The 24648-nt window shown below is 42.8% G+C and overlaps 3 protein-coding genes across 4 annotated transcripts in view; 2 read left to right on the top strand and 1 right to left on the bottom strand.

Annotated features, from left to right (window-relative positions):
- LOC128323291 (NADH-cytochrome b5 reductase-like) overlaps positions 1-16217 on the top strand; it is a 54363-nt gene extending 38146 nt beyond the window's left edge. The window contains exon 8 of the mRNA XM_053246081.1: positions 16129-16217. Within this exon, the coding sequence (XP_053102056.1) occupies positions 16129-16170 (42 nt within the window). The 3' untranslated portion in view covers positions 16171-16217. The remainder of the gene's footprint in view (positions 1-16128) is intronic.
- The window catches only part of CDCP2 (CUB domain containing protein 2), a 59626-nt gene that overhangs the window by 23124 nt on the left and 11854 nt on the right, over positions 1-24648 (top strand). Inside the window, exons 2-5 of one of the 2 annotated variants that reach the window (XM_053246075.1) lie at positions 3931-4038; positions 8018-8365; positions 16129-16470; positions 17982-18335. In XM_053246075.1, coding sequence (XP_053102050.1) covers positions 3963-4038; positions 8018-8365; positions 16129-16470; positions 17982-18335 — 1120 coding nt within the window. In that variant the 5' untranslated portion in view covers positions 3931-3962. The remainder of the gene's footprint in view (positions 1-3930; positions 4039-8017; positions 8366-16128; positions 16471-17981; positions 18336-24648) is intronic. The other variant, XM_053246076.1, reaches the window with a different exon arrangement.
- The window catches only part of LOC128323292 (dynein light chain Tctex-type 5-like), a 44839-nt gene that overhangs the window by 14363 nt on the left and 5828 nt on the right, over positions 1-24648 (bottom strand). The window lies entirely within an intron of this gene.

Genomic DNA, 24648 nt, shown 5'->3' with positions numbered 1-24648 from the left:
TCATGTTTAAACCTACATAACTTGTTGGTTGCAATTCGTTCATTCATTTGATTTCATTTGTATGCTGCTTAACTGACCAAGGTCCCCAGAATATTTTACAAAAGTAACACATAACAATTAAAAACAGATCTATAACAAAAATACAAATAAAAACAAGCAATTCTAAAACAATACAAGTGACCCTTGTTGTCTGTGTATCTGCCCATTGGCATTCTCACCTATAGGTGCAAATATGGAAACTGAATAATTAAACCTTGTGTCAATGAGAACTGGAAGACTGGATTCCTAACAAAAAAGCGGGGTGGGGGGGAATTGCAGATATGCAAAAGCACAGATACAGAGTCCATGGATGAGGACCACCTGCATAACAACCAGTAATGCTTGTTGTGTAATGATTTCAAGTGGGTTTAGTTCCAGCTAACTATAGCTTGATCAAGACTCTGCCCATGGATATAGTGAGCAGATGCAGCAGAGGATGGGGTTCCTATACCTTTAATTATATATAGAAAAGGGTACTTTGGCACATACAGCTTGCTTTCCAAGGGTGAGAAAAACTGTCCGTGTCAATATTTATTCTCTTATACAACTATCAGACATACAAGAATCATGCCCAGACTAGCTGAGCAACTCTCTAACCATGGAGGAACATACCTGTACTATGGTTCATTTTATATCAGTGGTTGTTTTGTATATGGATCAACTAGGAAACTACAACAAGCTTCCTAAGTATGCCACATCTTCACTTGAGACTGTTCCTTTGGCTGCAAGATGACAAAGTTCTTGGTCTCTTGCTCTCTTTGCCTGCTCTCCTTTCCTATGGGGCAATCTTTAGAGCCTTGCTTGCTTGCTATAGCTCAACAAACTCATCCCATATTGCCAAAGCATATTGCTAATCATAGCTTTCTATGAATTTTAAATGCATCTTTTTTTTTAATTGACTTGCTATTTGCTCCGGCGTAACATCCATTTCTCTGTGTTGCTGAGAATCCTATAGAACAACACTAGAGGCCACCCAACATCTCTCTCTCTCTCTCTCTCTCTCTCTCTCGCTCTCTCTCTCTGTTTTAAAATTATATGGTCCACTGTATTAGTCAGGAATTCCTTAAACACTTAACTACTTCTCTAATTTATGTTCTCAGTTTAAATCCAGAAAATGCTTCTCCCCAATATATAGTCCAAAAATATAAATTTTAGGGCTCAGCTCTAGTACATTTCCCTGAAGTGTAAATCTAAACTAATGTAAATCAAATTAAAGGATTTTCATGAATCTCAAGTAGGGAGATCAGCATCAATTGATTCTTGATGCTGGTAAGGAACAGATTTGATTCTGGTAGGAAACAGATTTTCCTACCTACTCTGAATCTTGAATAAACACTGCATATATGCATCACATTGGATTAAGGCTGAAATCCTAAACTGCAATTATAAGTACACCAATTGAAATCAGGGAAACTTATTTCCTCCAAGTAAACACACATAATATTGCACTGTGCATGTAACAGTAATTGTACATTTTTAATATATATTTGTACATTTTGATAGATATATAGAAAATGGTCAATTTAGAGAGAATACAGAAGAAAATGAATGAGGCCCCAAAGCTAGTCATGCTTAAGTCCCATACCATTGAGATCAACTTGAGTTAGTTCTGATTAACATTTTGTATTTATTTTAGTGGGACTACTTAAACACAACTAACTTTATTTGGATCAGGGCCTGTTTAAAAACCTTTATGCTCACACAGTGGCCAAAGCTACAGTCTTTTTGGAAAGTGTTTATTCTAAATTCTCCCAGCTGACTGATAACTGAATGGGGAAGGGTTGTCATACCTATATATTTCTTCAGAAACCTCTCTTCAAGGTGGTTTGGGATCTTTAGAACAGGCGAAGGAAACTATTAATCCAAGTTAAAATGTAGCTGCTTGTAGCAGACATGAGGCCTTCCAACATGTACAAAATGGACTCTAGCAATCCACCAGCTTTTTATTTTAATTCCACTGTTGACTTACCCAGCTCTCCATAAATCCAAAGGTAAATAAGACTTGCATTTATTTTTCCATCAAAGGAGGAAGCAAGAAAGACACACACACACAAAAATCATTTGAATTGCTCCTGCTTTGTTCCCCATAAGTCTGCTACTCAAACATTATTTTCTTCCTCAGTATAAAGTCTGGCTTGCTGCAAAGTTTTGCTCCAATAAACATAAACTCTATAGTACTGATGGACATTCCTGACACCTTTCAGTTGTGTGGTTAGTGAGTCAATAGTAATAGGGCAGCAACATTGAACAAAACAACTCACCGACACTTCTTATGCTGTTATATAAGATCACAGCTTTTGACTAAATCAACTCCTATAATTTTGCATCCAACAAGAATTAACGAATTTGGATTAATAAAGTTCATCACTTGACAATGTATGAACATCCAGAATACTAGATCTATGTATGAATGTATGAACATCCAAAATACTAGATCTACATGCATCCCTATGCATTTTTTGCCAAGATATATCTCAATGAGTTCGTAGGGTTTACAATGAGTTCATAGGGTTTAACTATGAGTTTTCAGATGGTTCTTCCTTGGCCTTCTGGAAACTGATATTCTCTAAACCTGAAGCTTCAAAAATACACACTGAGCAGACTCCTGAATGATCTGCAGAAAAAAGCATAATCAGTAAGGTAAAGGTAAAGTGTGCCATACCAGCAGGGATTTGAACCAGCAACCTTCTGTTTGTTAGTCAAGCATTTCCCCGCTGTGCCACTTAAGGTGGCTGCATAATCAGTTCATAAAGGCAAAGTGTGCTGTTGAGTCGGTGTCGACTCCTGGAGACCACAGAACCCTGTGATTGTCTTTGGTAGAATACAGGAGGGGTTTACCATCGCCTCCTCCTGCACAGTATGAGATTATGCCTTTCAGCATCTTCCTATATCACTGCTGCTCGATATAGGGACAGCAGGGATTTGAACCCGCAATGTCATGCTTGCTAGGCAAGTCATTTCCCACTGTACCATTAGTACACAGTAAACCACAATTGCCCCATGACAGCTAAAGTGCTAAAGTGAAAACCCCAAATGGGCATGGAAAGCAAAGCAAAGAGATTCCATTTAAAAGGGGTCAGAAATCTGTAATGCCAAACCAAATCCAACCTAGGATTTCTAAACTGTTCCTGGCCCTGCTCATTAATACTAGCTTGTTTAAGCAAATGAATGTTTCCCCATTACTTTAGCTCTATGTCAGGAAAATATTAAACAGATAAATTTCTGCATTTCAGGCTGCTGTTGAAGCACAGGTAAAATAGCTGGTGACGCCAATAGTCCTTTTTGAAAATTACATCCAACAAGTTGTTTTGCATTGTACCCATTGCTGGCATCCTGGTAATGCATCCCCGAAAAGGGTCCTGATGTACAACTCTGGACCATCATTAGTGTACTGAATAGCATCTTCATCTTTCATATGATTTGGTTAACTATAATCCTCAATCGATTCCATGTTTCTCTCTCCTTTGTCAACAACTGGCTTTGTGCAGCAGGTTCCATATTTTAAATCAAGCTAATTCCCCAGATACATTTCCATGTAAAATCTGAAATTCCTTATTTGGTTCCCTATCTTGTATGGTGAACTAAATTATTTTCATGAGCCCTTCAGGGCATATTGTCAGCACAGACTTACTGCAGTTATGTGCCATATCCCAACCATTAATATCGCTTCCAAATATAGTGTATTGACAAGGTACCTGGTACAGTGTAAATCCTAGGGACATTTGATCCAGATCGTTAAAACCGAGTGAAGGAAGCAAAGAACAGATCAGGTTACTAATTCAAACAAGCAATGAATTATTCATTCCATTATTAATTCGACAGGCCTCCAGCTATTTTTTCCACTCTCAGATAGGCTGCATTGAGTGTACTTTTCCTATTTTCTGGCACTAGGTCCATTTGTCTCTTCTGAGCTGTGTCAAAGAATGCAGCAGATGCTTCTCAAGTACCTTGTGACAATAACTTTCTTGTGCACAACTAATGGGATAAACGCCAAGAAAGGTAAGGTAAGGCTTTTGGGGGCTGCATCCTGGGATGGTTTGCAAGATCCTGCATTATTTTAACATGGAATCTCCTTGCTGTGCTTTCCATGCCCGTTTGGGGTACTTATTTTAGAAAACTAGCTATCATGCGCCAGTTGTGGTGTGCTATGTACTGATTATGCTTCTTTCCACAGATCATTTAGGAGACTGTTCAGTTTCTAACTTTCTACACTTTGTGTGTTTTTGAAGCCTGGGCTTCCAACTTTCTTCTTGTACACATATATGCCCCAATGCAGGGATCCATGTGCAGTCAGAGGTGCAAGATGGATCTTTTGTGGGCTGCCCCCTGGTTCATGCTATGGAGGAACCAAGTGTGCATGCAGATCAGATTCCTCCACTAGAACTAGTGGGAAGCTCTATATGTACATCATAGTTTTCACAGCCATAAGAATTCCATAAGAACATAAGAACAGCCCTGCTGGATCAGGCCCAAGGCCCATCTAGTCCAGCATCCTGTTTCTCACAGTGGTCCACCAGATGCTTCTGGAAGCCACAGGCAGGAGTTGAGGGCGTGCCCTCTCCCCTGCCATTACTCCCCTGCATCTGGTACTCAGAGGCATCCTGTCTTTGAGACTGGAGGTGGCCCACAGCCCTCCGACTAGTAGCCATTGATGGACCTCTCCTCCATGAAGTTATCCAAACCCCTCTTAAAGCCATCCAGGTTGTTGGCTGTCACCACATCCTGTGGCAGAGAGTTCCTCAAGTGGATCACGCATTGTGTGAAAAAGTACTTCCATTGGTTAGTCCTAGACCTCCTGGCAATCAATTTCATGGAGTGACCCCTGGTTCTAGTGTTGTGTGAGAGGGAAAAGAATTTCTCTCTCTCCACTTTCTCCAAACTGTGCATGATTCCCTGGATTAAGTTGACAGATTGTGCATAGGAGACCACTTACTCTGGAGTACTCTACTAAGGATAATAGTACCATAGCAGACCAAGTAATTTGAAGAGAGAGGCCAATGTTTCATTGGTTTAAATGGAGCTATGGATATGGAGACATGATGATTTGAATGGAACCTGTTTTATAGCAGTGCATCTACATGCACTGGTATAAAACCTTTTATCTAACTTTCCCCCTTCTTCCATGATTTTGTCTGGATTATCATTATAGGCATGTAAACAGGCTTTGGATGACTAGCAGGCCCAGCTGAGTGTGGTTAAGGAAATTGGTGAAAAGTTGAAATCATGGAAAGAATAGCCTTCTTCTCGTGCTCCAATCCATGCATTCAATCAACACATGGAGAGGAGAGAGGTTGTGCCCAAATGCGTGCACATTGTGTGGAATATATGCATGTAGGGTCTGTACTTTTAATCAGGATCTGTGTTCATGACAAGTTCCAACTTCTTGATCATGCATATAGTCTTTATGCATGAACAGTTGCATATGTGTGAAGCCCATTCTCACATATCACTGAGGATATGGAAGTTAGGAGCAGAGCAGGAGGATATATACAATTTAGGAGTGAGCCAGCAGCCAAAATCCCACTCTCCCTTCATCAGTTAATTGAATGCATCAACCGGAATGAAAGGAAAGGGCTAAATATGTTTTCTAAAGGTTATAACGTATAAGCAGGATAGCATTTAATGAAGAAGAAAGAACTTATTTTGATTTCAGTACTTCTCCATGACAAGGAGCACCACTGCCTTGTGCAACTGTTGAGTTACTGGGCTGGTTCAGACATTATGTGGAAGAGTGGAACCTTGATTAAAGCCAGGCTCTGCATGATGTCCCTGAGCCTTGAGAATGTGCAGTCCTCCCTTCCTTCCATGCACGAGGGTTTATTTTCTCTGAAGGTTAAAATAAGCCGAGGTTGGTCATGGTGTCCAAGCCCAGAGTATAGGGACTATGGAACAAAGGGGGACAATTGTCCCCCAGCCACCAGAGTCAGGGGGGCCTGCCAAGGCATCCCCCCACCCTCAGCCAGAGTGTTCCCCTTGCCCCCTCCCACACCCAGTCAGTGAACAAAGTGCTTGCTGGCTGGAAGTACGAGGCATGCCCCTTTCCACTCCAGCTAGTGTTTCACTGAAATGCTGGATGTGCTGGGGGAAGAAAAGCCCAGCGAGCCAACATTTCAATGAAATGCTGACTGGGCAGAATGGAGAGGGCCCAAATGGGCCCTTTCCTGGGCAGTGGCCCCTCCCCCTGCTTCTGCTATCATTGGGGGTGGGGCCAATGCTGAGGATAGGGCCCATCAGCCCCAGCAGAGTTTCCCTTCCCCAGTAAGCAGGGAAAGGAGCTCCCAGTCAGCGATACCATGAACCACTTATTGGGGAAGAGAAGCTCTGCTGAGACCCATCATCGGCATTGGCCCTGCCCCTTGCATCTTACGGCACAAGCAGGGGGAGGGGCTTGGGATGTGCACACACTTTGTGCACACAATTGTAAGGCCTGGGGGAGGGGGCAGAGGAGCTGCCAGAGCATTTTGTCCTCCAGCCATGGTCAAGTTCCCTAGCCCCTGGTCCAAACCCACCAATCTCAGCTTATCTGCTTGCTTCAGATAACCTGAGACCTGTACCCAAGGTTTGAGGTGATTTATAGATCTTTGGTTAACTGAAGTAAGTAAATTAGAATAAGCTGAAATTGGTGGATTCAGATGACACAACAAACCTTGGCTTATTTTAACTAGATAGGAAGTAGACATTCACATGGGGATGGGAAGAAGGAGCACACATTCTTATGCTGAGGGACATCACACAGAGCCCAGCTTTAACTGAGGTTCTGTGTGATGTCTGAACCAGCCCATTGTTGTAATTTTATCAGATTCCTTGTTTTTTAAGCAGCAGCTGTATTTTTGCTGTTGTGAGAAAAATTAGCATATTACACCATGCACTGAATCAGGCAGTAAAACATACAGAGTACATGGGATCTGATAAACTAGTTGCATTCCCCCTTCAAGATAACATATAATTGCTGCCAACCTGTTTAGATCAAATCATATGCTGGCCAACATGATGCACAGCATACAAGGGCTGTAACACCTCCATGCCAGGGCTGCTGAAATGGGAAGAAGCGCAGTAGCATTGCTTACACAACCACTCATTCTGAACAGCATTGGGGCTACCTTACAAGTCTGCAGCAGTCCCAACACAGAATGTTATGGCACCAGTATATTTTACACATCATAGTGGCCACTATTTCTAAATTCTGGATGTGCAACTGAGTACTTTTATCATATGCATTTACTTATACATCCTTACACCCGTGTAAGTCCCACTGAATTCAGTTGAGCTGATTTTTTAATTAACTTGGATATGATTGGTCTACGAGATATGCCACCTATTCAGAGAAATGCCCTGTGTATTTGTTAATTCTTTTAAATGCATTCAGAAACTAGATTTTGTACCCTGTGTGAATTGACATCTGTGATATTCCTAGATATTACTGTCCACTGGCTTGTTCTGTACTACATTGCATTACACTGGGAATGAATTTCATACACCAGTTGTGAATAGTTAGGGAGGGTCAAGCCTTCCTTCCTGATGCAGTTATTTGAATTGTTTGTTCATTCTGCACAATCCCAGCAATTCTGGATGAGTTAAATTCATGAAGCATTTAAAATGCCAAACTGAAGTTAGCAAAGTTTACAATCATGCTACATAGTGATGTGTTGAGTCACTATCTGGACACACATCAAACCATTCACAAGACTGATTCAGTATGTGCTAATTGACTTCAACAAGTAAAATTGTCAATAAATGCCCCTTAAATATGCAGTAGAAAAGTATTGAAGGGAAGTAAATTGTGACAGACGTATAGAAAGAAAGGAGGACAAAAGACACAGTAAGAAAAATCTTTGCTCTGGTCAAATTAAGTACAACAATCACACTGCTGTTCTTAGACAGTTCTGCAAACAGTTGCTTATGTGAACAACAAACTACTGCAACTTCTGGCCTGACAAAATATTCTGGAATGCTTTTCAAACATTTGTCTTTTCTGTAGGCATTAAATGTGGGGGCGTACTTTCAGCACCACATGGCAATGTCTCAAGCCCCAATTTCCCTGGCCTCTATCCTTATGACACAGATTGCATGTGGCTCATTGTGGTAACAGAAGGATCCTCTGTTTTGCTCACCTTTCATCACTTTGATCTGGAATACCATGACAGCTGTGAATTTGACTATATCATGATCTACAATGGAATCTCAGAAGACCAAGGGAATCTCCTAGGCAAATTCTGTGGTACTAGTTTTCCTCCACCGTTTACATCATCTTGGAATGTCATGACTATAATCTTTCACTCAGACAACCATGTGGCCAGCCAAGGATTCTCCGCAGTTTACCAAAAAGGTTAGAATTCTTTTCAATTTGAGTTTTTCTAAAGAGTTATTCTGGGTCATGTACTAGTGGGTCTAGTGTCACTTTGCAGATTCAGGGCCCATTTGTGGGGGATAAGTAAGGCTTAAGCTGTGGGGAGCAGGGGCGGGCTTGATAGTGAAGCAGGCAACACAACAGGCTCTTTATATAGCCAGCTGGGCCAAAGTAAGCAACTCACCAAGGGTTAGGCAAACCTGTGAGTAGGAGCCAATACCACACAATCAATCACAATAAACAAGGGCAGGCACCAGAACAGGAAACAGAGATGCAGACAGAAGTCAAAGCTGAAGTAGCAAGTAAACAAGCTTGAGAAATGCTGTAAGATTAGAAACAACACACACACAAACAGTCTGCCTTGTTGTGCAAACAGAATGCATAGGCATGAAGACTAAGTTATAGAGGGGGAAACATGCCCAGTCATGTAGAGTGGTGTGGGAGTGAAGCAAGGCAAGAAACTGGCTATGGTCGATGCAAAATAATTTCCCCCACAATATGTGATTTTGCTGTACTGTTTAGGGAAGAGGAACTGCTATTTTGATTAAATACCCCCAAAATCTGGAGATAACTGCAATGTTTATTTTCATTGTTCTGCTAACTGGGTAAGCTAATTAAATATTTAACTGGTTGAAAATGCTATTGAAATGGTAATTTGCCCTGCCATCTTTGTAAGCCAATGTGACATCCATTTGCTGGGTCCAAGAGCATGCTTAGTGGGATCAGCTTGGGGCTTGTATGGTTGCAAGGAACTTTCCTAGACTTCTGTCACAACGGTGCCACAGTCTAAATGCAACATGTTCAACATGTGAACATGCCCAGGCGAGAGATTGTAAAGGGTGGGATAAAAGGAACAGGGGGAAAGAGAAGAATTCTGAGCCATTCTACATACTCAAAAACAGCTCATGGTACAGCTACCAACATCATGCTAGTGGTGGATAAGGATATTGTTAGGAAGGGCCCCACATGTGAAAACAAAAACTCTAGTGATATCAAGAAGTAGGTTAGGATGGAACCTTTTCCTTAAAATGCTAGTTTCTCATGGGAAGGTTGTTGTTTTCTGCAAAAATTGAGCTTTCAGTCATGTGATTCCCCAACCTGCAGTCTTATGTGGTACAGTCCCTCTAGTCGGGTGTGTGACTATAATAGGGCAAGGGGAGACAGTTGTCTGGGGGGGCCCTGCCTTGGAGGGCCCACCGGAGGCAAGTTACATGACTGACTCCCCCAGCTGCGCACCTGCCCGGGCTTCCTTCAGTTGTATTCATCCTCCGAAATTGATGTGAGTGTTAAGACCTAGAGCTACCAGAACAGCATGTCTTTCTCTAGTACCATTAAATGACTTGCATCGTCCACAATTTACAAAACCTTTAAAAAAATAATTTAGGATGATGTTATATTGTGGCACATAGGTGTTATATGCTTTTTGTTACTACTCTTCAGCCTCATTTAAGATTTCTATACTTCATGAGCTGAGCTTCAGTGAGGGGGGGCATTTTAAAATCTTGTGTATGTATGTATGTACGTAATAATAAAAGGTATGAGGCGGCTTACACAACAGAATAAAAACATAATGCATTCATGTTTTACCTGGCTCTCGGTCTGTGATTGCCTATTGTTCACAAACAACAGCTGTCCTTTCCTTTGTTTTCATTCTCCTGCCTCCTCTTTGCCAGGGGGTCTGATTTAGTTCAAATCTGTGACACTCTGACTTTTTATACAAAGAAAAGCCCCAGGAGGGCAAATCCTGGTTTGTCCTGTCCTTTAGTGCCCATGGTTCCTCATCCTTTCATCCTCACAGTAAGCCTGTGAGGTAGGTTGGGCTGAGAAAGTGTGACTGGCCTGCAGTTCCCTGGTGAGCTTCATGGCTGAGTGGGGATTTGAGCTGGGTCTCCCCACCCCAGTCATGGGACAAACTTGTAGCCATTATATACCACATGTCCCTCTTCTCATCACACACAGCACTAACTGCTGTAAAACTAACTGCAAAGCATTGTGCTACTGTGCCTAGACCAATGGTTCCTCAGCATCACTTTTACTTGCGGATATTTTTTTGTGGGAGGGAGGTACTGTGATTCTCCAACTGTCCAGATCCAGATTCTATTATTATGTGTGATTTAAACAGTGTCATGTATTATGTATGATAAGCAATATTATTATGTATGATTTAAACAGCACTTTATAGTGTTTTTTAAGGAGAGAGAAAGAGCATTGCTCAAGGAGCATTGACACTGAGGAAGGGAGCAGAGGATGGTGAGGGAGAGCTACAAGGAGAATGGGATGAATGTGAGCAAATGGCTGATAGATGTTCTTTGGATGGATTACAGCTGGGATTGAGGACTGCAGTGCTAAGTCAAAAAAGGCCTTGTGGAAGGGGTGGGTTAGGAACATAAGAAGCTGCTTTGTACTATTGGTCCATCTAGCCTACTCTGACTGGCGAGTGGGTGGGGGGAGATCGGTCTTTCACTGGAACATGGGAAGCTGCCATCCGCTGAGTCAGACCATTGTCTGCCCTGACTGGCAGCATGAGGTTTGGCTGGAATGCTTTTCAACCTGAGATGCCAGGGACTGAACGAAGTGCTAAAGAGGCTCTATGACTGAGCTTCGGAGCCATTCTCATTGCCTTCAGATGGCAGGGACTGAACTTGGGATCTTCTGTATGTTTGAAGGAGTAGAAAGACAATTATTGCCTCTGATTGGATAGAAGAATAAAGGAGTTGAGAAGAGATATCAAGGTTTGTCAGTCCGGCCAGTACATAATGTGGGAGCTGTGAATCTTGTAGAGCTTGTTGCATCTGACAACTAGTTATAAATTTTGATATTGTTTTTTTAATTGCAATGATGGAGACCCCAAACCATCAATGATATCTGGTTCTTTATCCAATGATTCTTGAAATCTGAAAATACCTCCTGAAATTTAGTTTAAATCTTGCTTAGCAATTGCATTTGGGATCCAGATTTCCAGAGCATTTGGAAGCCCTTGCTGAAATTTTTATAAAGCAGTTACATTTTTTCACATTAAACTCTAGTCCAGTTCCAAGATGGCCCTATTCAAATAGCATCATGAAATAGTCCTATTTTATTGTGATTACTCTCTGTAATTTCAAGAAAATAAATGCACTAAGATTACAAGTGTTATTTTCCCCCTCCTTCTTCCCTGTCACGAGTGTTTCCTGAACACTCACCGAGGGATCCAGGAGTAACATTGGATTCTTTCTGTCTCAGGGGCCGACAGCATCAGGAAAGGGTTTCCAAGCTTAATTCTGCTCTCCTCTTACAGTTTTATTGCTTCTTCATGAATGCCTTGGGGTAATTGAAAGCAGAAATTGACCTAACAATGGGAATTCAAACTGTTCTGCAAGCCATTTTCTGCACAGTAAATCCTGTTGATTCAGTAAGACTACTCCAGAGTAAGCAGTTTGAGGATAGCAACCTCTGTCAGCAAGCACAAAAGCCTGTGGCTTTTGTTAATAGCATTTTGCTCTGGAAAATAATGTGACTATCATGTCAATGCAGTGTTTCTCAATTTTTTGAACTTCTGAGCCTTCTTTTAAATGTGCAAGATCTCCCAGGCCTCCCCAAATCTAGACACCTCACTGGGTATAGCAGCCAAACTCTGACACATCACCCCCACTTACTTTTTTTCATTTCTCACCCAGCTATCATACTCCTCTCTCAGCCACTCTCTCTCAGTCCCTGTGTTCTCCTTTTCCCACCATGTCACTTCATTTCCAGGTGACAAGGCTTGCAGTCCTATTCCCCCCTTTAACAACTGCAACTGCACATAACATAAGAAGAGCCCTACTAGATCAGATCAAAGGTCTACCTAGTCCAGCATCCTGTTTCCCACAGTGACCAACCAGATTTCTCTGGGAAGCCCAGGAAATGAAGGCAATATCCCTTTCCCACCATTGCTCCTCAGCAGTTGGTATTCTAAGGTATCTATCAGGCTTTCTATCAGGCTGATATTCAACCTTTCTTCCATGAAGTTCTGGTTAGTATATATAGGGATATCCCCTTAAGGTCGTTCACACAACCTTACTGGAGAAGGCAAGCAGGGAAGCAATCTCCTACAATCACCCATCCCTGACAGCTCTGCTACTCACTGCGGCACATGAGCCAAGCCACAGTAAGCGGCAAAACTGGGAGCTGAAAGAGGAAGTCCTCCAGTATTCCAAAATGCACTGCGCCAGGAGCACGGTGCATTGGGAGATTTCCCCCCACTGTCAGGTGCTCTTACCGCCCAGCTTTGTGAACACTTGGGCTGCAGGCAGCCCATATTCACACAATGGGAATTGGGTTAGAGGAATGCACTCACCCCCTTCTATCCAACTATTAGCGTGGGTAAAAAACCTGGGCTACCCTGTTGGGGAGCACTGGGATCAGAATCGATCCCAGCACTTCTCATGATCAACCCTACCCAGGTAGGCCTGCCCTGACCTGGGTAGAGCCAAACATGAGAAAGACCTTCTCAGCAACCCAGTGAAGTGGGTTATGTTAAAAGGCAGTGACTGGCCCAAGGCTACTCAGTGAGCTTTAGGCTAAGAAGGGATTTGAAGCCAGGTCTCTCTGGTCCAGATTCCACTCTCTTCTATAATAATGGAACCACTGGTGTGACTCACCTTAGATCAGTGCAATCCATTTGTGAATCTTTGGTCAAAGGTGAGTCACACCAGTGGTATCATTACTGTAGAAGAGAATGGGAGAATTAAGACTGGACAGACCTGGAACGGAATCCCACCTCAGCTATGGGGCTTGGTGACCTTGGACGAGTTGTGCTATTTATCAGCTTAACCTATCTCACAGGGTTGTTGTGAGGAAACAAAAATGGGATAACCTATGTATACTACCCAAGTTCTTTGGACAGAGGGTGAAATATAAATGTGAATGCTAATATTTCAAAGAAGAAACACATAGAAATGTGTTTGCTCATGCTATGTTGATATACTTCTTGGCCTTGCCTCTCTATATCAGCAAAACACTGATGTAATACATCCTATATAAAATAACCTAGAGAAGAAGACTTGTTTGTCTTCCTTGCTGCTTCCCTGAAGATGAGATCTTACGAGATCTCCCATATACCAATTTGCTTTTGTCCTGGAATTAAAGCAGAGGGCACTGTTTCCTTCAACAGAAACATCTTTTCTTATCTGTATTTTGAATATTATGGTATGACCACACTAGCCAACTGTAATTATTTGCTTCCTATTATATGTATACACCACTAATGGCTTACATAGTTTGCACCTAATATCATAGTACTCCCAAGTCCTATTTCAATTTGCATTCTAAGGTTCTTTACTGGTGTAGTAATCAGCCACCCATCCTCCTAAAGAGTTAACCGGAAGTGAAGCCTGTCTGGTCTGACAGACTGGTGAACTCCAGGGCTCAGTCAATCAACACACCAGGTGGGTGAGACCTAGAGAGCTGTTGGGAGGAAGAAGGTAGTTCTTTGTTAGAGAAGGACTTGTGGCCAGGAAGGATGGCTGCAGGAAAATGACTCGGCAGGTCCTGGAAAGCCAGGAGGACAGGAAGCTTGAATTCTCAACCAGGGTTTGGTGAGTTCAAGAAAAGGAAGCCTGGGCTTTGGCTTTGCAAGTTTAGGGCAGGAGAAAGTGGTTTAGTAAGACTTTGCATTATAAGATATATTTCTTGTGTGTGTTTTTTTTTGCATATTCCTGATACTGTTCTATTATAGTTTAACCTACAATGTAATTGAAATAAGAAACACTAGCTCATGCTCTGTATACCTAGGGTGTAGCAAAAGACTCTATGCATTTAATTGTTTTCCTACAGATTTGTTTTCCTACAGACCTGTTTTCCTACAGACCAGTTCTTTGCAACTGGGTAACCAAGATTTTTAAAGTGTGCCTCCGGAACATCATTCAGGGTGCTTTTGAAATATTCTTGTAACCTACTGAGTATTTTTATCTGTAACTAAAAGCTGAGTAAGCCTCTGATGGAAGCAGTCTGTAGTACCTGAATAAAACTGTTTTTCTTTTTGTTCCTTTTCTTTTACAAGCCTCTCTGAGTTGGTATTTAATTCAGGAAAAGTGGGGCTAAAGGGTGATTTCTCTGGTGCAAACATGTCTCCTCAGGCATTCAGCAGCTATCAGTTTTCTCACCACGTGTAGGCTTGCACGTGGAAGATTTTTGTACTTGTCTAGTAGCAGAATAAAAAGAGTTTTCCCTGGGATCCCACCCCAAGCCCAGGGAGGTTCAAGCTCTGTAATAAAGAGGGGTGGTGGTGGCAGCCATTTTTGAACCTACCAAAAATACAGTAGAGTATTAGGAGAAGCCTAGTCATGTAGCTCAGCAGGGATGATTTAGCATTTCTTTCCCTCATGTGAGCTTGCTCTGAGAAAAAGGCTTTAATTCGCTACAGCTGGGAAAACTAGTGCCCCACAAAATATTTATACAGAAATATAATGTGCATGGCACTTGACAGGATAGCAGAAGGAAGAACAACAAGTTCTTGTTTCAGTGTAAAGTTTTATGGGGGGAGAGGACAGAGAGGGAAGAACACAGAAACATAGGAAGCTGCCTCATACCGAGTCAAACGGTTAGACCATTGGTCCATCCAGTTCAGTATTGTCTAATGTTTCCACTGACTGGCAGCAACTTCTTAAAGGTTCCAGGCAGGATTCTTTTCCAACCTTATCCAGAGATGTCAGGAAATGGCATCTCCAGCCCTTCCTCATGCAAAGCAGATGTTCGGCCACTGAACTGCAGTCCCTCCCCTAAAAAAACCCCCACAAACTCTGATGAAGGAGCTGGAAATAGATCTGCACACTAGAATAGGGTTGCCAACTATTCAGCTGGTCTGGATCGCTTTGAACAGAGGAAGCTGCCTTATACAGAATCAGATCAGATCAGTATTGTCTACAGTGACTGTAGACAAAGTTTCAGGCAGGAGTATCTATCAGCCTTACCTGTAGAATCCGGGGATTGAAACTGAGAACATCTGATTCAAAGCAGATGCTCTACCACTGAGCTACAGCCCCATCCCCTAAGAATGAGGCCATAAGGAAGAAACCCCACCCCACCCCATGAAAGACGCAGCATAGGTAACAAGAAGTGAATGTGAGCCAATACAGTGACACATATACTCAGACTTAATTGCAGTTGTGGATGAAGAATACATCAGAGGTTACTTGAACCAACATTTTGGAACTTCTTGGCTCTTGTCTTCCACCATTATCAGGTTAACTATTATGTACTGATATTATCTAACCTGATTATACACATATCTGCATATGCTGCAGTCTCTACTGACAAGCATTCTTTTCTACATTTCTTCCTCAGAGGTATTCAGCATGCAAACCTCAGTGAAACAAGGTATTGGGGAAAACATGCTTAGTATTGCAACAGAGGCTCTCAGGGGTTCACACAGCCCTCATCTTCTGTATTTCCAGTTTCCCCCCCTCCTTGTTGTTATTTGGAGGGATGGAGATTGGGATCAGGGTACAAACCTTGCTGACATCTTTCTGGACTGTAAACAGTATTCCCTCTAATTTTTTTCATCTGTGCACAGAATGAGTTTTGTCCTGGGAGGCAGTATCAAGGCAGTGTGTGTGCACGCACATTCAGAATGGAGGCTTCCTGATTCAGCCTGAGAGGCATCTAAAATCAACTGAGAGGACATTAAAAAAAATTGAATGTGTGCACACATGCGCATGCCTTAGAAGGAACACTGACTGTAAGCTATCTTTCTGTTTTAACATGCTATACTTCCTTGCTTCTAGATGTTTGCGGGGGTGTGCTCACCGGCCTCTCTGGATCAATAACAAGCCCCGATTACCCAGAGAACTACCCGAACAATGCTGAATGCCACTGGGTCATCCAGGCAACTTCAAATTCTGTCGTCAAACTGATTTTTGTTGACTTCCAGATGGAAAACAATGAGGAGTGCAATTTTGATTATGTGGCCGTCTTTGATGGACCCACTAAGGGGGATGCACTTCTGAGTCACTACTGTGGAAATGTGAAGCCTCCAGACATGGTCTCTTCCACACATGAACTGCTGGTTGTGTTCAAATCAGACTTCAACATAGCAGGCAGAGGTTTCAAGGCATATTTCTTTTCAGGTATGGAAGAAAGTTCTGTTTTCCATATGCCAAGAGTAAGCTATCAGAAGCATGAGAGGTTCTTTGGCATCTTCATTAGCACAGGAGGGCAGTCTAAGAAAAGAGCAGAGATTGTTATCCTTCCTATGGAACACTCAGTTTTGAATAAACTGGGAGAGAATCCTGACCTCACTAAAGGACTGGCATTACTTTAACGGGGGTTAGGATTTCACCTTTGCAGTGACTGGATGTTAAATATTCAATGGCATGTTCTTAAATGAGTGAAATCCCACCCAATCAGTGGGATTCACCTCAGGCAACATGAAGATGTTCTTTTTTTAAAATCTGATTGTCACTCTTTATCTTTTTCTGTTTTCTTTTCCTTCCCCTACCCCCCACCCCTGAACATTGCCCGCTTCTTCTGAATCCTACATTTCAAGGTCTGAGATTTACCACATCGTGGAGAACCAACCATAGCTTTTGATCAGTTTCAGTCAGGAAGTGGCAGATCTCACCAGACACGTGCACATTCAGAAGAAATGTTTACCACAGAAAATGATGAGTAAAAATCACATTGTGACAACTTCACCACATCCAAAATGAGTGTGGGAATTAAGACAAAAGGTTACACATTCAGGGGGGGAAGTACATTTCCTGGAAATGTGCTACTTCAGAATGCAAGAAAGGATCATGTGTTTGAATGCTGCCTCACATTAAAAAGATCCCTGCCTGAAGAAAGCTAGCAAGTCAGGGAGAAGGGTCGTATCTCCACACAGATGTGCTCATTTCCTATGTGCAGGGAATGGGATTTTTCCCCCACCTGAATTTTTAAGTGATACAGTCCTAAGCGGGATGCACCATGTGCAATTTTCCCCAGAGTGCCATCAGCTCCAAGTCTGAGCAGTTGGGGATTCTATTACAGGGCCTGGACAGGTCTCTCTTTGAGCAATGTTGAAGAGTGGGAAATAACTGTATCAGGCATTTACCCAGTTGTGCTTTCTGACATAGCCGAGTAATAACTGAGTGAAACGTAACAGAGGTGATGTGTATGGCTGTGCTGTCTGGAGCCACAGCTCTTAAATTGCAGGAAACAAAGCAGTTGACGTGCAGAACGTACCTCCCAAATCAGGAAAGTGTAACAAAAGACAAATGGCATTTGACATAATGCCATTGTAGGCTGCGGTGCACATCAGGTGGTTTGTGCATCAGCTGATGTAATGCTGCTGATCCAGTATCAAACAGCCCAGCAGCTTTCCATTCCAAGAGACATAGGCTTGTCTAGCGGCAACTCAGTATCAGCTGTTCAAGCTGGACCAACTTTCTGGTTCCAACAATCTGAGGCCACCAGTTGTCTGCTAGTACTGCAGCCTCACAGCCAAGCCTAAATGGACCTAAGAAGTTAAGTGGTACTTTTTGTTTGGAGAGGAGGAGCAAGAAGAGTTTTTAGGAATTTCCTAAGCAGCACGGCAAGAAATTAAAGCTAATGCTTCGGCAGCTTGAATTGTATCACATTCCCTTTCTTCTGTCACCAGGTGCATGTCAGCAGGTATTCACGGCCGTCAAAGGAAATTTCTCCAGTCCTCAATATCCCAACTCTTACCCCAATAATATCAAGTGTCACTGGACCATCCAGCTGCCTCCAGGATATAGAATCAAAGTCTTCTTCCTGGACTTGGATCTAGAGGGGCGGAACAGCCTGACAGATGGCTGTGATTATGACCATCTGGCTGTGTTTGACGGAGGCACCGAGAAGGCGTCTCTGCTAGGGAAGTGGTGTGGGAGAGAAATGCTGTCTCCTATTACATCCAGTAGAAACATGCTGCTATTGGTCCTTCACACGGACAGGAACAGAGCCAACCGAGGTTTTTCAGTAGCATACATTGGAGGTAAGGCCCACGGTCTCATCTCTTTCACCCAGCTTTTATGACATGCAGAATGCTTTAGGGAAGAAATGTTTATGAAGAGAAAAGCAAAACAAGCTTGCAGATCAATATAGTACAACATATAGTTCTATATGTTATGTATATGCTACAAATTATATGTTGTTGGAAAGTGTGTGTACATATGGTAGCAAATGTGTTAATAGAGTGGCATACAAATGTGTATTACTATGCAAAATAAGGACAATTGTGATCAGTAATTTGCTGTTTAGTACATTGTTTCCTAATCAAGCACACATGGACAGCAAGCACTTTGTAGCTCATCTTTTGTTTTCAGGCAAAATGTGGTCACTTTTTCCACATACATACTATTTAATAAGGCACATACATTGAATAGACACTTCATTTAAGTCATCTAGAGTTATTTGCTAATTTTCTGCTGTACATTTACTCTGTCTCTTATGATACTTTGCTTTCCTTTGTACAGTATCAGCTGGATAATGGCCAGCTAGTATATGGATGGTCCTGCCTTTGGCAGGGCTGGATCTTTATTTTTATTTTTATTTACAAGATTTATATGCCACCATTCTTCATATGTGAGTCCATGGCAGTTTACAACAGAGTTCATTAAAAGACACAAACATGCAACAACATACAAAATGCTATAACATACAATATAATGCAATTAAGCACAATAACCTCTAAAATCATAGGAAAGCAGGATAAAGTCAAAAAGGTAGTCAAAATGAAACAGTTTTTAAAAAGCATATATAAAATTGGGGAAGGCTTGCTAGAATAAAGAAGTCTTCAGCTTTCATTTAAAATTAAACAGGAAGGGGATGAGTCTAAGATCAAAGGACAGGGAATTCCAAAGAGTTGGGGCCACTACTGGGAAGGCTCGCCCATGTGTAACTGACAGTCACGCTTCGGAAGGTAGTGGGATGTGCAGAAGAGCCCTCTATTGGATCTCATAGGCTAGGCAGGACTATATGGGAGTAGACAGTTCTTACGGTATCTTGGCCTCAGGTCTTTAAAGGCTTTAAAGGTCAAAACCAGCACCGTGAATTGAACCTGGAAAAACACTATCAGCCACTGTAGCTGGCACAGCAGCGGAGTATATCGGCTGAGGAGCTGGTCTCTGCCAGAACCCTTGCTGCTGCATTCTGCACCAGCTGTAATTTCTGGAGAGTCATCAAGTCCCACACAGAGTGCACTTTATATTCTAGTCATAAAGTGACAAGGTCATGGGTCACCATGGCAAGGTCTGCATGGCCCAGGAATGGTCGCAGCTGGTGCACCAGCCAAAGCTGGACAAAAACACCCCTGGCCAATATTGCTACTTTGGAATCCAAGAACAAAGCTGGGTCCAGCAGCACTCCCAAGCTGCAAAACCTGCACTTCCAGAGGGAGTGCAACCCTATCCAGAACAGGCTGATGATCCAGTCCCAAGCCAGACAATCTCCTGACCAAGAGAACTTCTCCAGATTTAGTTTCAACCCTCACCCAGTTCAAAACCACCTCCAATGATTCAGGACCATAAGAGAGCCTCTCCAACTGGGGATGGCAGTGAGATATAAAGCTGGGTATCATCTGCTTATTGATGACATCCCACCCCAAACCCTTGGATGATCTTTGCAAGCAGTTTTATGTCGATGTTAAAAAGCGTGGGGGACAAAACAGAACCCTGCAGGACACCATAAGTCAAAGGCACCACCTTCTGAAACCTCCCATTCCAGGCAGTCCAGAAGAATACCATAATCAGTGAAACTGAAAGCTGCTGACAGGTCCAGCAGAATCAGCATGGACACATTCCCTGCCGAGTTCCCAGATCAAGTCATCCACCAGAGCAACCAGGGCTGTTTTACTACTGAAAACCAGGTCTGAAACTGAACTGAAAAGGATCAAAATAATTAGTTTTCTCCAGGAATCCCTGGAGTTGAGTTGCCACCACATACTTGAACATCTTGCTCATGAAAGGGAGAAACTAGCCAGCCATTATCTAACATGGTGGGATTTAAGGACTTCTTTAGCAGGGGGCGAACAACTGCCAGTTTAAGGCAAGATGGCACCACATACTCTGTCAGTGATGTGTTAACTTTCTGCCCCACCCACTCAGCCAGATCTCCCCCGGCAGCTTTTATTAGCCAAGAAGGGCAAGGGCTGATGATGCAGGTAGGCAAATCCAACAACAATGCAAGGATCCTGTATACATCCTCAAGTTAAACAGGTTGAAAAGAATCTGTAATACTTGGAGAAGCAGACACTGATGGCACTTCATTTCCCACTGCTAATGTAGAGACCAAGTCATGCCAAATGTGAACAATTTTATCTGCTTAGCGATTTTATCTGCAATTGATCACAACAGGCTACAGATGGATCTTCCACCTGATTTTGTGGTGCAAGATGTAATAGATCACAAATTTCTTTTTTATTTTATCTTCTGTTCAGTAATTTGACTGTGTTCTATTAATTTAAATTCTAGAAAGTGTGTGCTCTTTCCTAGATTTCCTACAGTCATGATAAAGAAGACAAGCTTTGCAAGAACTAAGATGCTAAATCAGAGCTACTGTAAAGAGCTGACTCTTCTGAGAGCTAAGAAAAACAAGAAAGCTTTGCAAGAGATCAACTGCAAATTAATTAATATTAGAATTTAAAAGTACAGTAGAGCTAAGACATACATCTATTGCTCATCCTTTACATATAAAAATATAGTGCCCCCATGTCTAGTTCTTAACATAAATTGATATGCTAAGAACATAATCTGAATTGACCTAGACTTTTCTTTTGATCTGCAATATGCAAAAATAATTTGGGACTCACTACAGAGTAGATCTATGAGGGGCAATTCACACATTACAAGTGTATCTCACACTTTTGCTCTGGCAAATAAGCCCTAGCAAAGTTTTCCATTTTGGATCAATTTCCAGACAGGCATGACCCACATAAATTTAGACAAACACTATGGCAGCCACTGTGCTTCATACAAGTTTGCCGTCAAATCGATTTTGATGCCTGGTACCCACAGAGCCCTGTAGTTTTCTTTGGTAGGCGGAGTTTACCATTGCCTCCTCCCACGCAGTATGAGATGAAGCCTTTCAGCATCTTCCTATATCGCTGCTGCCTGATATAGTAACAGTGGGGATTCAAACCAGCAAGCAACCTCCTGCTTGTTAGTCAAGCATTTCCCCATTGCACCACTTAAAGTGACTCTTAAAAGTTTAGAAATGCCAAAAACAGCAGTGTGAGAGAGAAGTTCTAATAAGCCTTATTTATGTATCAGTCTTTGCACACGCACCCACAAACATCCCGAAAGCTGGATAACAGACAGAATTTTTCATATTTTAGATGGTAATGTTTGAGAGATAGCCTATGTAAGAGGGATGACCCATCCCATTTTTTCATGGACATTTCTCCTTGGAGATTCATAAAATACTACCAGAAAATCAGCCTTGTGTGTGTTTACATAAGTGACTTGCACTACACTGCCTGAACTGGTTTCCTTGCCCTGGGCCTACTGTCAGAGCCAGGGCTAACCTCTTGTGTTGGGTATTAAGAAATAAATAGCAGATTAGAGCTGCACCTTTCCTTTGATATTGCTGTAGCTAAGGTGGTATTGGGGTTGTGATTACAAACCTCATTTACTGAGGGATTTCTCACTGGGCCGTGAAAAATGTACTCTGAGTGCAAAAGAATGATAAACCTTCCCAAACACCAAACTGTTGTGGTACTATAAGCATAGCTTCTTAAGGTTGCATGTTCGCTCACTGTGGTGGTGACGCTATCTCCAGGGACAACATTTGTGAGGAGGCTCTTCTCCCTGATAAATACTAGAAGCCTATAGCCAAATCACTGATTGGTTCATTTCAATCAGTATGTGAAATTCAGCCTTCCTCCACTGCTTTCAGGCCTTCGCTGTCCCTTAGACTCACTGGGTCACAATGCTACAATGACAGTAGTAGAAACAAAAACTGGTAGAATTCCTTTGCCAAATCAAATTCCTCTTTGCCAAGTTTACATTCTGGATTCAGCAACTCTATGCCCCTTTGTTTTCCTGGTCTACAGAGTCTAATATTCTAATTTTATAGATGTTTCTTTTTGACTGCCTTATTTTAATGACTTTTTGACAAGGCTATACGCCTTTAGATGCATGCACACTTTTGTTATTGCTGCTGCTCTATATGTTGTTGTTGTTGTTGAGTTAGTGTTTTATGTCTTCTAACTTAAATGGATTGATATTATTTTTGATACTGAAATTCAATACTTTTATAGTTTTAATTATTTAATAAATTTGTCCTTTTTTATATATGTTGTAAACCACTTTGAGATTATTTTAATGAAAAACGGTATACACATTTGGAATTTTTTAAATATAAAAAAAGCTTTCCTTGCTTGTTCATTTCCTTCCTGTCAATAGTGGACAACCCCAGTATCACTTTCTCCTTGGCTCCTCTATTCTTAACTCCATTTCTCTACCACCCATCGTTCCTCAGGTCCTCCATTTTAGGCTACTAGCTAATTTTCTCCTATGTCTTTTAGTACCCTGTCCCATGGCTAGTTTTCTGAACACTCCTTCCCCCCCCTCCCCCTACAGTTTGTAGACCATCCTGACCCTAAATGTTATGTGGTTTCTGTTGAGGGGTGTGAGGAGAAACATCAAGGTCCTCACACAACAGAGTATGCTCTGGTGGTAAAGAAGTTTAGCTCAAGATATTATCTGAAGACAGTAGGTTGGGTAAAAAAATAAAACAAATACAGATTAAGAAAACATCTCATACTGAGAGAGAGAGAGAGAGAGAGAGAGAGAGAGAGAGAGAGCGCAAGCAACTGAACAATCATAACTGACTCTTAACTGTTAACATCTCATCATGACTCTAGTGGCCAGAAGAGGTTACTGTGGTACTAAGAGCAATGCTTTAGAATTCTCACTTCTAACACAAAGCACTGTTATTACCAGAAGCGGTATCACCATGTGTTTCTCATGTGGCTTCTCAGGATCTTGTTTTTGGTTCTCCTCATTGTCCTAATTTGGCTCCTCTTAGTACTGTTACAAATGCTTCATAATATGTTTTATCTTTTGCAAAAATGTGTTCTGAGTAACAGGCACTTATTACTAGTGATGGGTCCGGACCGGTTCGGACCTGGCCGGTCCGGTCCGGGTGGAGGGGGTTCCATTAAGGGCGGGGAGGTTTTACTTACCCCTCCCGCTGCTTTGCCCCCTCCAGCGCCCATAGTTACTGTAGAAATTGGGGCAGCAGGATATCTCCCCGCTGCCCCTTCTGCCTCTTCCTCATTGCAAAAGGCTGCGACAAGCCTTCTGCGCACGCGCACACGGCGCACGAGCTTCACGTCTCCCCAACGCAACGGGTAGACTGGGCCTCCGATCGCCAGAGGCGCGGTCTACCCACCGGGACAAGAGGCCCGGTCTACCCGTCGCGTCGGGGAGACATGAAGCTCGCGCACCGTGTGCGCGTGCGCAGAAGGCTTGTCGGAGCTTTTTGCAATGAGGAGGAGGCAGAAGGGGCGGCGGGGAGGTATCCTGCCGCCCCAATTTCTACAGTAACTACGGGTGCTGGAGGGGGCAAAGCGGAGGGAGGGGTAAGTAAAACCTCCCCACCCTTAAAGGGACCCCCTCCACAGTGCCGGACCACAGCTGTGCGGTTCCGTGCACACCCCTACTTATTACTGGATAGCAAGCACTTTGGCTTCAACAAATATCCTCCAGAGTTAAATACATACATGTAAAACAAGCCCGTTCTGTCAACAGACCCTTCTCTCCTATGGCCCCAAGTAAAGATAGGCCCGTGAAACCCAGGGAATCCAAATAGTGATCTGGGATCCATCAGAATCATAGGAGCAGTGGCGGCCAGCAAGGGCAACGCCGGGCGGGCGGCAAGAGGCACCTTAAGAAATAAATTAACAGGTGCTTACCAACATTAAGGCAGCTCCTGCAAGCTGCCTCAAGCAGCGGCATTCTGCCTGGCATCCACCATGCGGCGACATGGCCCTGGCCTCTCTGTGCACACAACACACAGAGGCCAGGGCCATGCAGGGATGTTGAGTAGAGTGCCTCTGCTTGAAGCAGCTTGCAGGGGTTGCCCTAACATTGGTAAGCGCTTGTTAATTTATTTTTCAAGGTGCCTCTTGCCACCCCCCTGGCGCTGCCCCCACTGGCCGCTACTGCATAGGAGCCATCTAAGTTGGCTACTAGGTTGGAAGCAGAGGTGCAGATTCTCTCCTAAGTTTTTGAAGAGCCCCCTCTCCCTGAAACCTATTAACCCATCTCTTTGATCTCCAACCCCACCCCACCAATTGTCTTTCC

This window comes from Hemicordylus capensis, chromosome 4 (genome assembly GCF_027244095.1).
Source record: "Hemicordylus capensis ecotype Gifberg chromosome 4, rHemCap1.1.pri, whole genome shotgun sequence".
NCBI classification, from domain to species: Eukaryota; Metazoa; Chordata; class Lepidosauria; order Squamata; family Cordylidae; genus Hemicordylus; species Hemicordylus capensis.
The sequence above is the reverse complement of the archived record's forward strand: the minus strand, read 5'-3'. Positions and strand labels throughout refer to the sequence as shown.